At 36.1% G+C, this 12,373-nt stretch overlaps 1 protein-coding gene across 1 annotated transcript; it reads right to left on the minus strand.

Annotated features, from left to right (window-relative positions):
- Positions 1-2,302: 2,302 nt before the first annotated feature.
- Positions 2,303-8,707, minus strand: CLPB4 (casein lytic proteinase B4). Its single transcript, XM_088207582.1, has 10 exons — positions 8,280-8,707; positions 7,632-7,850; positions 7,282-7,519; positions 6,654-6,849; positions 6,050-6,104; positions 5,814-5,964; positions 4,892-5,200; positions 4,011-4,276; positions 2,999-3,928; positions 2,303-2,789 (listed from the first exon to the last, which is right to left on the minus strand). Exons 1-10 carry the CDS (start codon positions 8,544-8,546, stop codon positions 2,478-2,480), a joined length of 2,943 nt encoding a protein of 980 aa, XP_088063708.1. The 5' UTR covers positions 8,547-8,707; the 3' UTR covers positions 2,303-2,477.
- Positions 8,708-12,373: the final 3,666 nt, after the last annotated feature.

The raw sequence follows: 12,373 nt of genomic DNA on the forward strand, positions 1-12,373 counted from the left end.
TTGGGGGCATCTACTATTGTGGTGAGATAGTGGATGCGGCATGGGTGTGCATGGGTGGCTCTTCAAGGGTCATTATTTGCATAATGAGGTACGATGTAAAGTGAGTGGTGTGAATGTGGGAAAAAAAAAAAGATACGGCTAAGTCTGGTCATGTCGAGTGGTAGTATTTGTGAGGGCAATTAGTTGTTTGGGTTGTTATGGTATTTGGTGTGGTGGTACTGTCGAATTTGTTGGGTGGGTTTGTGTTCTGTATTTAGGAGTCGATAAGGCTATAGTGGAGTATTATGTTAGAGTAAGAAGGGTGTCTGGCCGTGCCGACTAGTCGCAAGGGACAAGATTAGACACAGTAGGTAGCAAATGGGAATGAGTGTGAGTGTGAGTGTGAATGTGAGCGTGAGTGTGAGTGGAGAGGAAGTGTAGTGAGTAGGAAGGAATGAGCAACGGAGTGTAGAATAAAATGTTGGAAAGGGAGTCTAACTAATTGTCATACTTTAGTTTTAAATTTTAAATTATTTTTATTAGATTATGTATACTTATTACCTTCATTTTCAGATGCAGTGCAATAAGAATCAAAATCGGAATGCTTAGCCACGGGACTCCATACTTGCAGGAGATAGAATAGTAGTATTGAAATTGATATAAAATGTTACAATTAATTGTGCTAAAACGATAGTTAGTTCTCATATGTTTTCTTGTATTTGTTAGATTGATTTTGGTTAAAAGTTGTATATTTTATAAAATATTTTATGACAAAAATTTTTACAGTATTAGTTGAATTTTTCTCGATATAATACGCTAATATAAAATAGTGGAATATATTATTTCCATTCCGTAAGACTGAGAAGTGTTATGTCACATAAATAAACTATGGGAATTTGGGGGAGGCTTTAATCTGAAATCACAGCCTGTGAATCATAATCTTAATATGAATGTTGCGTGTCTTTTTCTTTTTTTAAAATGGCATTAAGAACGTGCTATTACAGGTTGCTATTTCTTAAAATAATAATTAACCCACCATTTGTTCTCATTGGTTTATGTGGATTAGGATTATGTATATATATATATATATATAACAGAATGGATGAGGAATGCTGCATAATGGAAGTGCATATTATAATTTTTTATGACAGAAAGAAACAATAATTTCAGACACGACCATTGTAAAATAAAATGGTTTTAAATTTTTAAATCTTTTATGGATTATGTAAACTTTTAACGTATAAATGAGAAACCGAATTGTTTATTATTAATTTAAGTTTTATTTATTAAAAACTGAATATTAGAATTATTATTTTTCTCATCATTAAAGTCTGAAATCAGGTTTAAATTGCAAAAACTTCACTAACTTTATATTATTTATTCACTAACCATTTTTAATTATTTGATAATAGTAAGTTAAGAAACTCACATTTGCATGTGAGACAATTATAAATTATTAAAGTTCAACCTAATTATTATCCTAAAAAATATATATCTCTAATTTAATCTTTAAACCATGTGTTATCCCGCAATTAGATTTCATATATATTTTTAGATTGAATTTACAAAATTATTCAAAAAATCATAATTTTTTTATTAATTAGACAAACTTCTCTTTCTCTTCTTTGATACAAAAAACAGTTCACAAATATATTCGAACATAAATTTTGAAAAAAAAAAAAAAAAAAAGAAAGACTGTTGGCAGGTACGTTGGCTATCATTTTAGTTTTTATCTATGATTTAATAAAATAGATTAATGATCTTATTAAATTTATAATTTTTAAGCCCTAGCAAAATTAAGTCTTGTGATTATTATTTAAAAAAAAAATCAGCTGTATAAAAAATTATAAATCACGTATCTAAAATTTCTAATATGAAAATAGAATTTAATTTTAATTAAATAAGCTAATTTCAAAAATTATAACTGTGTTACTGAGGATAGAAATTTAATTTTTAAATAAATTCAATATGAACATAATAGGAATGAATAATTTATGTAACCATTCTCACTCACAGCCCCAAAATTTAGTAATCTAGTTCATATGTCCAAACCCATAAATCATGAACTGAAATATTCATTACAGCACCATGATGCCAATGGCGCTTGGGCGCCACCTCTCTGTTATGATGGACCAGAACTTTCCTTTGATTGAGTTGTGATGAGAGTCTTTTCCAGTTAATTATAATTTTCAATTTCTCATCTTTGCCCACACTATAACAAGTTCCCGGTCCACAAACATATATATATAGATCATGTGGGTAAACTAAATGATGTTTACATGTTAAGATGACTGTAATCAATGGATCAATCTATAATACTTGATTTAATGAAATTAAAAATTTAATTACCTTCTATTAAAATAATTAACTAATGTATAAACCTCTGACTCTACCTTCCATCCAAATTTACTATCTCTACACAAATAAAATCCGATAACCCAAAAAGAAACCAAATTGAACTTTTTGTTTGATATATTTACGAGTTAAAAACACTTGCCTTAGTCATTAGCAACCATTGCATCCAGAGAGGAAACATTTTCCAATTTCTTGATGCACAGTCCGTCTTGTGGAGGAAGCTCTTTCGCTGATGCAGATGTATCAAGATCAACAATAACAGAGTCTTCCTCCTTGAAATCTCCTCTCAGGACTCCCATTGCAATTTCATTCTCAACCAGTTGCTGAATCACCCTCTTAACCGGTCTAGCTCCAAAGTTTGGATCAAATCCCAATGTTGCCAGAAGCTCCATGGCTCCCTTTGTGTACTGAAGATATATTTTCTTTTGTTTGAGCCTGTCCCTTAATCGGTTCATCTGCCAACAGAGAATAACATGTTAAGATATAGTGACCATATATATACATGCATACACAGCATATACCAAGCATCATTTTGCTACATTTATGAGCGGCAATACATTCTATTATGGCAAATCAATCTGAACACAAGAACCTGTAATAACAAGCTCTAAAGAGGCCACTCATTTAACTATTGGTGAAAGCAAGTTCTGCAAAGATAAATTACCTGCAACTCAACAATTCTCCTTATTTCTTTAGAGTCCAAAGGCTGGAAAACAATATACTCGTCGATTCTATTCAAGAACTCGGGGCGAAATGTTTCCCTTGCTAAGTCAACAACTTGTCTTTTCATAATATCATAAACCACTTCCTTGCTGTCTTGTCTATTCCGAAGAGTCTCAAGTATATAATGGGAGCCAATATTTGAAGTCATTATCACAACAGTATTCGTAAAACTAACAGTCCGTCCTTGAGAATCAGTTATCCTTCCATCATCCAACAACTGTAACAATATGTTAAAGACATCATGATGTGCCTTTTCAATTTCATCAAAAAGTACCACTGAGTATGGCCTTCGTCGAACAACTTCAGTAAGCTGTCCACCTTCTTCATAACCTATATAGCCTGGTGGGGCACCTACCAAACGGGAAACTGCATGCTTCTCCATGTATTCGCTCATATCAATTCTGACCAAGGCCTTTTCTGTGTTAAATAGAAAGCCAGCTAAAGTTTTGGCAAGCTCAGTTTTACCAACACCAGTAGGACCCATGAACATAAAACTGGCTATTGGGCGATTTGGATCTGACAAACCTGCCCTTGACCGCCGGATTGCATCAGCCACTGATTTTACAGCCATATCCTGACCTATTATCCTTTTGTGAAGTTCTTGTTCCAAGAAGACCAGTTTCTCTCTCTCTGTCTGTTGAAGGTTTGACAAGGGTATGCCAGTCCATTTGCTTACGATTTCTACAATATCAAGATCTGTAACCTCTTCTCGAAGCAAAGAACTTCCAGATTCTCGAAACTCAGCAAGGTTCTTTTCAGCAACTTCTAACTTTCGCTGAAGGGACATTAGAGTTCCATATCTAAGCTCAGCTGCCCGATTCAGGTCATATTCACGTTCAGCAGATTCCATTTCCAGATTAACCCTGTCAATCTGTAACATTGAAAAATAGCAAATTAGTATATCATTAGACTGAAATTACTTGACAAGATGAGCACTATAAGACAGAATTGACCTCTTCTTTAATGGATCGTATTTCTGTCATGAGAGCCTTCTCACGCTCCCATTGCTCAGTTAGTTTTCGCTGCTTCTCTTTAAGCAAGCTCAGATCATTTTCTAGCTTGTTTAACCTTTCTTTTGATGCTTTATCGGTGTCATTTTTAAGAGAGAGCTTCTCCATCTCCAACTTCATGACAGCTCTGTCTATTTCATCCAATTCAGTTGGTTTAGAAGTGATCTCCATTTTCAGCTTTGCAGCAGCTTCATCAACAAGATCAATGGCTGCAAGGGAAGAAACAAATATTACAATTTTCAAAGCAACCAAACTCAACTGACAATTCAATTCCCTTTCAGGTCAACTTCCAATGAATCTTGACTCCATTGCAGGTCCAACTGAATTTCCACTTTAATTCTAAAATTAATATTAATTTATTGTCCTCACTTGTACTTATTTGACTATATTTACACATATGTTTAGATTTGTAGTTGAACTGCCAATTCATATCTTATTCTCAAGAAAAGATGATACAAGCAATTAGACTGCCCCTTCTTATTCTTCACCACTCTCTTTTTATCTTTTTCCTTGACTACTTCAATCATTTAAGTGAACAAGTGAACTACTGTCAACATTACACATGAAAGGTCAACCATATGCATGTTTCCATGAAATGAAAAAAAACAAATTCTCTTTAACTCGCAACCATCAGGTCCTGCGTCTAATGGAGGCCAAATTGAAGCTGATTGGTTTTACTGGAACTAAAAAAATTTGCTCTTTAATGTAGGCTAGAAACGAGCTATTAATGTCAAGAAATGGGCTATAATATTTTGGAATAAATTCTTAATATGACTTATTTATAAGTGTGATAAAAGAAACAACGAATTTATAAATTGTTATACCTTTATCAGGCAAAAAGCGTTCTGTGATGTACCGGTCTGCAAGAACTGCTGCTGACACAAGAGCACTGTCTGAAATTTTAACACCATGATGTAACTCATAGCGCTCACGCAGTCCACGAAGAATAGATATAGTGTCTTCAACAGATGGCTGACCACAAAACACTTGTTGGAATCGACGCTCAAGTGCAGGATCCTTCTCAATGTATTTCCTATATTCATTTAACGTAGTTGCCCCAATACAGCGGAGCTCACCTCGCCCAAGCATTGGTTTCAAGAGGTTCCCAGCGTCCATTGCACCACTCGTAGCTCCTATAAAAGAATCAACAATAAGAGGTTATAATCTCAAATAACCATGTCAGTCTACATTTCCCAGTAACGTACAAGAGAGAGCACTATGAATCCGTGAAGTTGCTTTGTGCTAAAACAGAAAATATAAATAATAATAGTAAACATCAGTGGCCATGAAAACCACGCTCCCACGGATGGAGTTGCGATGGGGCAGTGGGGGGCCGATTGCCCCTATTGCGGTCTAAAAACTGTTTATAAATATTTCAAAATTCCAGATTTTCTTATTAATTTATAATTTTGCCTCAATTAAATCTCAAAAAAATACAATATTTTTCGCGTGCAAGTTCACAGAGTAAATGATGTATGAGAAAAGAAAGTTACATATAAGTTAAGTGGTCTATTCTTAATTCTTTAGTAATCAGTTTTCCCCCAATAGAGAATTTCTAAATCTATCCTGACTCTGCCACTATAAAAATAGTGTGGGTTCCCAAAATTCTGAATGAAAAACATGTTAAGTATTGTGCTAATTTAGTATCAACCATCATAATTTGTCATCACATTCAAGTACTAATAGAAATGTCAAGCTCTATGCCTTAGGACATATAATATAAACAAGGAAATATAGCGCACAAACCTGCGCCAACAACAGTATGTATTTCATCTATAAATAAAATGATTTGCCCATTTGACGCAGTAACTTCCTTCAGCACTGCTTTTAATCTTTCCTCAAAATCTCCACGGAACTTTGCACCAGCAAGTAATGAACCCATATCTAGTGAGATTAACTGAAAATATCAAGATAATCTACATATTAGAACTATCATAGAAAACTAAGAGAAGCAGGCAAGAAAGAGAAGTTTTGAGTGTAACCTTCCTATTCAACAGAGGTTCAGGAACATCCCCTCGTATAATCCTTTGAGCTAACCTGCAGATTTTGTAGGTTTCAATGAACTGATGAGAAATAATGAATATATTGAACATTTAACCATAATAAATCACGAAGTATTCTACCCCTTTGTATACTAACATATGATTTTAATAAAAAAAAAAAAAACTCTATGAACTAATTCAGAAAATGCACTCAAACATCCTGAGAACAGAAAGCAGGCTTCTTATATTTTCAAGTGTAGTTCCTTAATTGCAAATTATATGCTAAATTTCTATTTTCCCTCTAATAGGTAACATCTCATTCTATTATGGATTTAGATTAGAGTAAACAAATAAGAAGAATTGATAGCCAGCAATGTAGGTTGAACCAGAGCACTTCTATGGAAGTCTCTTGGAAAAATTTCAAATCAGGGGAAGAAAATATTCCTATTGTGTTTTGCATTTTTTTTCCCCCAAAAATCAATTTTGCTTAGTAAACACTCTGATTCAAAAAATCATCTAAGATGACATTTCACGCACTTTAAAGATAACAGTAATGGAACTAGATTATCTAAAGCAGAAAAAGCCAGTGCGTCAAGGTACCTACCCCTCAGCAATAGCAGTCTTCCCAACACCAGGTTCACCAATTATAACAGGATTATTTTTTGTCCTCCTGCATAATATTTGGATACATCGTCGAATTTCATCGTCCCGACCGACAACAGGATCAAGCTTGCCACGCCTTGCCAGCTCAGTCAAATCGTTCCCATATTTTTCTAATGCCTCATATTTTCCTTCCGGATCTACATTTAAAAAACTGACAAGTAAATGGAAGGATTAACTAAAAAGATACCTAGATATATATGGCATAAAGTTGGAACTCAAAACAACTTGTGTTGGTAGAATTAAAGTCCAAGAGAACTTTGCTCTCCCTGATGAAAAAATTCATCATTAGAAACATAGCATCCAACTTAGCAGCCTAGATTATTCCAAAATTCTTAAATCTCATTGAATAGATCCTACTTATCAGGCAAACCTGTAAAACGCATAGTAGCTACGAATTCAACGATGGGTGTATGGCTGCTAAGAGAAACAAGTTGTCTTTGCATAAACTGAAAAGAACAAGTAGATGCGCATTATCAACAAACAACGCATATTGCCAACTACCAATCTTCTGTGATGTAGACACGTCATATTACCAAACTCCAAAAATACACTACAAATAAGGTCCATACTCTGATCTGTTACTCGTTGGCTTCCACGAACAGCTTGAATGGCATCCTTCAAAGTCTTCGCACTAAGCTGCAAGTTCTTAAATAAAAGCTGTCCGAACCTGTTATCTGAATGAAAAGACAACAGAAGATGCTCCACAGACACAAAATCATCCCCCATTTCTTTCTTATACTTTCGAGCTTTTTCCAAGATAGCACTAAGATTTGACCCAATTATTGGTCCACTAGTATCACCCATAACCTACCAGGAAAAAATATTCAGTCAATCATATACCAGGAACAAGCAAAGCATCTCAAATCATGTAATGAAGTGTAGATATACATCTTCTCCCACTCATACAAGCTCCGCATACCTTTGGTTGTTTAGATAGAAAGTCATTTGTAGCCTGCAATACTGATGTGTTGTCGAGTCCTGCCTTGGTAAATATTCTCCTGGCCAAACCATCCTTCTGCTCCAAAAGGGCTTTCATCAAATGTTCGGATTCCACAACCTGTTGTTTGCTCTCTCGTGCTGCATCAACAGCTCCAAGAATTCCCTCCCATGCCATGTCAGTGTACTCAGACTGATTGTGCTGTTAAAACAATAATCTAGTACATGTTTTGAGGAAACAAGAGCAAGGAAAACAGAAAGAAAAAAGAAAAACCAAAAAGAAGTCGCTATTGCATAGGTAGGAAAATGAAGCCAATTTACTTAGAACTCCATCCCCACTACAATTAGCTTCGGCCAGACGTCTAAGTTTTCTATCATCAAGTATTTCCTATGGAATTTTGAAATTTTCCATCATTGCAATTCAGTTGAAGCTCGAACTTCAACCGAACTAAAACCAGAACAACATGGTCCACAAAATATTGCAAAATGTGCTCCAGAAACAAGCAACTCTCCTGGTGTTCGAACAAAAATCACAATAGTATAACACAGTTTTAAATAAGCGAGAAGATAACTGTTAACTGAATTCATACACCTCTATGCGGATTTGCGTGTAGATTACATATGCACGAACCTGGGAAGAGCTAGTAGCTGAGAAATAACGAGGAGCAGAAAAGGAAAAGCCGCGAGCGAGAGCCTTAGCACAAGAGCTTGTGGGATTGACATTGTTTCCTGAAAGTCCGTTGAGAATCTTAGGCTGGCACAATGAATCAACAGGACTGCCTAGACTATGAGCGTAACGGGAGATTGTGGGAGCACGAGATAGCGGAGCAAAATTTGGAGCTGCTTTGGATGTTTTAATGGCTGCCAAAGCGGACTTCGCTAACCTTCTTGAGGCCATTGTCGGAAGGAAATGGCAATTTCTTGAGGGTTTTTTTTTTCTAATCGCCTGTGCTTTGGCTTCACAGTTAAGGGATGGAAAAAGGAAATAGCGGGGGTCTTGGAAGCTTGGAGAAGAGGCAAAGGAAAACTGTAGAAGGTTTTGGAAGTCAAAGGAGGATAATTTTGGTTCGAATTTGTATTTGTATGAAATAGAAATGGCAGTTAAATCAAACAGCGGAAATGTGAAAATCTTCGAAGAAGATGGTTAATTTTTAATTTTAATTAGATATTTTTGTTTTATAAGTATAATCCTAAATATATTAATTATATTATTGTGTAATTTGAGAATAAAAATGAGTCATAATATACATAAAATATATAAATTATAATATGGTATAATACATGTAATTATGATTAGATTATTCATTCAAATAAATTATTATATAGTTTATATATTTAAAAAATATGTAAAATTATTGTTAAAATATAAATTATTTAATGACACCTGAAAATCATATCTCACCCAAAAAAAAAATAAAACTAAATATAGAAAAAAAAAAAGGATCAAAATATTGTCTTAGTTTCAATTAATATTGTTATAGCTCCCACATTCAAATCTTCATTTTTACTATTAGCAATATTTTTTTTTTTGGTTACATATTATAAGAAATTCTAACAATTGCTTTAAGTACAATGTCAAAAAGTTTTGCTTGTTGAATTTTAATATTAAATGTCAATTGGTATATACAATACACTTTGTTGCTTTTTGTAGATTTTTATAATTTTATTGTGTAAAAATATAATATGTATTTGAAATAAATGAACACCCAATAAATTTATTATATATGCGAATTTACATTTAAACACTCATTGTTATTAGAATAAAAACAATTTGTTTTAAGTTATATGCATGTCCTAATATATTATTTTTGTAACGATCCGAAACTAGAAAGAAAATAAATTATAAATTGAATGCGGAAGCGAAATAATAACATTAGAGTTTACATTCCTTACACAATAATTAAAAATACTCAATAGAACTACGGGAATAACCCTTCTAAAAGAACAACGAAAAAAAAAATACATGAAAAGTAAATAATTGAACATCCTATTCGCAACCTTCTTGTAGATCGAGATCTGAATCTTGATCATCATAATCTAAAATAGTTAATAAAAGAATGAGCTACACTACCTCAATAAGAATATCATACTACTAACCGATACAGAAATGAAAGTTGGTAAAAATAATGAAAATAACTAATGTACCTCTTAATTTAAATAAATTCATTTATCATAAGTAAAATCATTTATTATACACTTACTGTACCGAAATTTTCAAAACTGATCTATAGAGGCAATAGCACAAACAATATCATAATTTCATATTTAATTAACCAAAACAACAACTTTCTCCTTGTATCTGCCTACTTGTAACACCCGAATAAAAATAAAGATTTTATTTATTTATTTTTATTCTTATTTATTTATTTAAATTTTTAATTTAATTTAATTTAATTCGATGAAAATAAAAATAATCATAATAATAAAATTGGGTAAAAATATTATTTGAATTTAATTGAAATTGATTTTGAAAAAAAAGGGGTGAAAATTTGGATTCTGTGGGTGTTTTTGAAAAGAAAATCGGAACTGGAGGTTAAAACGCAATTTAGAAATGTTGAGCCACGTCAGCACCACGTCAGCAGCCACGTCAGTGGCCCGGTCAGCAGCCCCGGCCAACCAGAACGCGCCGCATGGCAAGGCAACGCTGACAAGGGAACGAGCCACGTGGGCGATCCGCGTGCACGCGATCGGACGGCCCAGATCCGTTCCCGCGCACACGAAAGGCCCAGATCAAACGTGCGCACGAATGGCCCAGATCCACGCACACGGACGGCCCAGATTCAATCAGGCACGAACGGCCCAGATTGCATCGCGATGAATGGCCCAGATTTAATCCCAATTAAATCGCGATCAGACGACCCATATTCAATCTTGATGGACGGTCAAGATTAAAAGGCAAAAGGTATAAATACCCCCACCCACACCTGACCAAAGAAACCCTAGCCACCAGTGCTCGCTGGAGAAGAAGAACCAGACGCCGGAGGAGCTGGCCGCCGCCACCCGCTGCCGCACCGGGGAAGTTTCCGACCGCCGATCGAGGTAATTTTTCTCCCCCTTGCTCGTTTTTCGACACTGAGTCTGCCTATGGCCAAACCACCGGCCAAACGGCCGGAAAACCCAGCTGAAACCCAGCAGCACCGCCGCGCCCCTACTCGGTTTTGGCCTCCGATGAGGCCCTTCCCGGCCTCCGTTTGATGCGAATTTTATACCACTGTGATCACCATTCTTTTCTTTACAGGTTGATCGGAGCCAAACATCAAAACGCGACTCACGTCGGAGGAGCCACCGCACCCGAGTGCACCGCCGCCGGTAAGTTTCAATTTTTCGGGATTTTTCGGCCCACCGAGGGCCCTAGGGTTGTTCTATCGCAGGGACCGATGTAAGCGTGGCCGAATTCGGCTGAAAATGGCCAACCCGAGGTGAATCGTCGCCTCAAGCGGCGGCACCGTCGCCGGAGCACGGCGGAGCCGCCGTGCCAGAATTGCAATATTGGCCGAAAGGGGCCCTAGGTCTAATTTGGAATTTTTTGGGACACGTGCAGGTATCAGTAGTGCGTTTCAGTTCCCCGGAAAAAATTCAGAGAAAATTAGGGACAGCCTATAGGCGCACTGTAGAGCCGTATTCAGACCCCAAAACAAGTAAGGACCCTTCACCAGCCGTATTCAGACCCCAAAACAAGTAAAGATCCCTCACCCTATTTCCTATCACGGTATTAAAGTTCAATAAATGATAAAACGGTATTTTATGAATCAATAGATGTGTGAAATTGTTTAAGGTCGCTAATGGAGCCCGAGTCGGGTGTATTTGTCGGTCAATTATTGTTTGTTCTATTTTACAGTTTTAAATGCAGTATGATGCCTGATGTTTTCATTTCATACTTTCGTGTGCATATATCACCGTTTTATTGATTATGGGTTGAATGACTGAGAATCCGATGTTGTGTGTTGTCTTGTTTGGCATAAACTACTGGTTTACATGTTTGTGTGTGATTTGATGATGGTGACTGAGGAAAAAAAAAGGAATAAAAGGTTACGTGAATTGATAAATGGATAATGTGGACAGCTTGACTAGATATCCTGGGAGATGGTGGACGGACCGGGTCCATAGGGAACCCTACCGGGAACGTGGTCTCTCATACCGGACGGGGTATGGAGACCTTCTGTGTTTTGGCGCCCATACCGGACGGGGTATGGGGACGACCCGTTTCACCCTCATACCGGATGGGGTATTGAGGTTCATGGTTTTGGTGTCCATACCGAACGGGGTATGGGGACGACCCGTTTCACCCTCATACCGAACGGGGTATTGAGGTTCATGGTTTTGGTGTCCATACCGAACGGGGTATGGGGACGGCTCTGGAATCAGGTTATAAATGTTAAGGGTTCACGGGTAGCGGGACCCCTATGGATCCCCATGGATACTAGTAGGCTGATAAATGAGGAAAATGTATTGTTTAATGATTGAGATGCAAAGGCGTGGTAAGTATTCTGTTATACAGTTCATATGATTTCATGATGATGATAATGCTATTATTTTCATAAGTTGTTTTCATGAATCTCACCGAGATAAGTGGACAGTAAAGGTTTTTATATTAATAAACGAATTTATTATAAATTATGCTCCATTGGTCCTTTTGTGTTTTCTACCCACCTTTACCTCCCTGGTGGTGAGATAGTGTGATGTCTTTACTGGGCTGGTGTAGCTCATTCCTTATTTAACCATTTC

Source organism: Carica papaya, chromosome 7 (genome assembly GCF_054855325.1).
Source record: "Carica papaya isolate Zhongbai chromosome 7, ASM5485532v1, whole genome shotgun sequence".
Lineage (NCBI taxonomy): Eukaryota > Viridiplantae > Streptophyta > Magnoliopsida > Brassicales > Caricaceae > Carica > Carica papaya.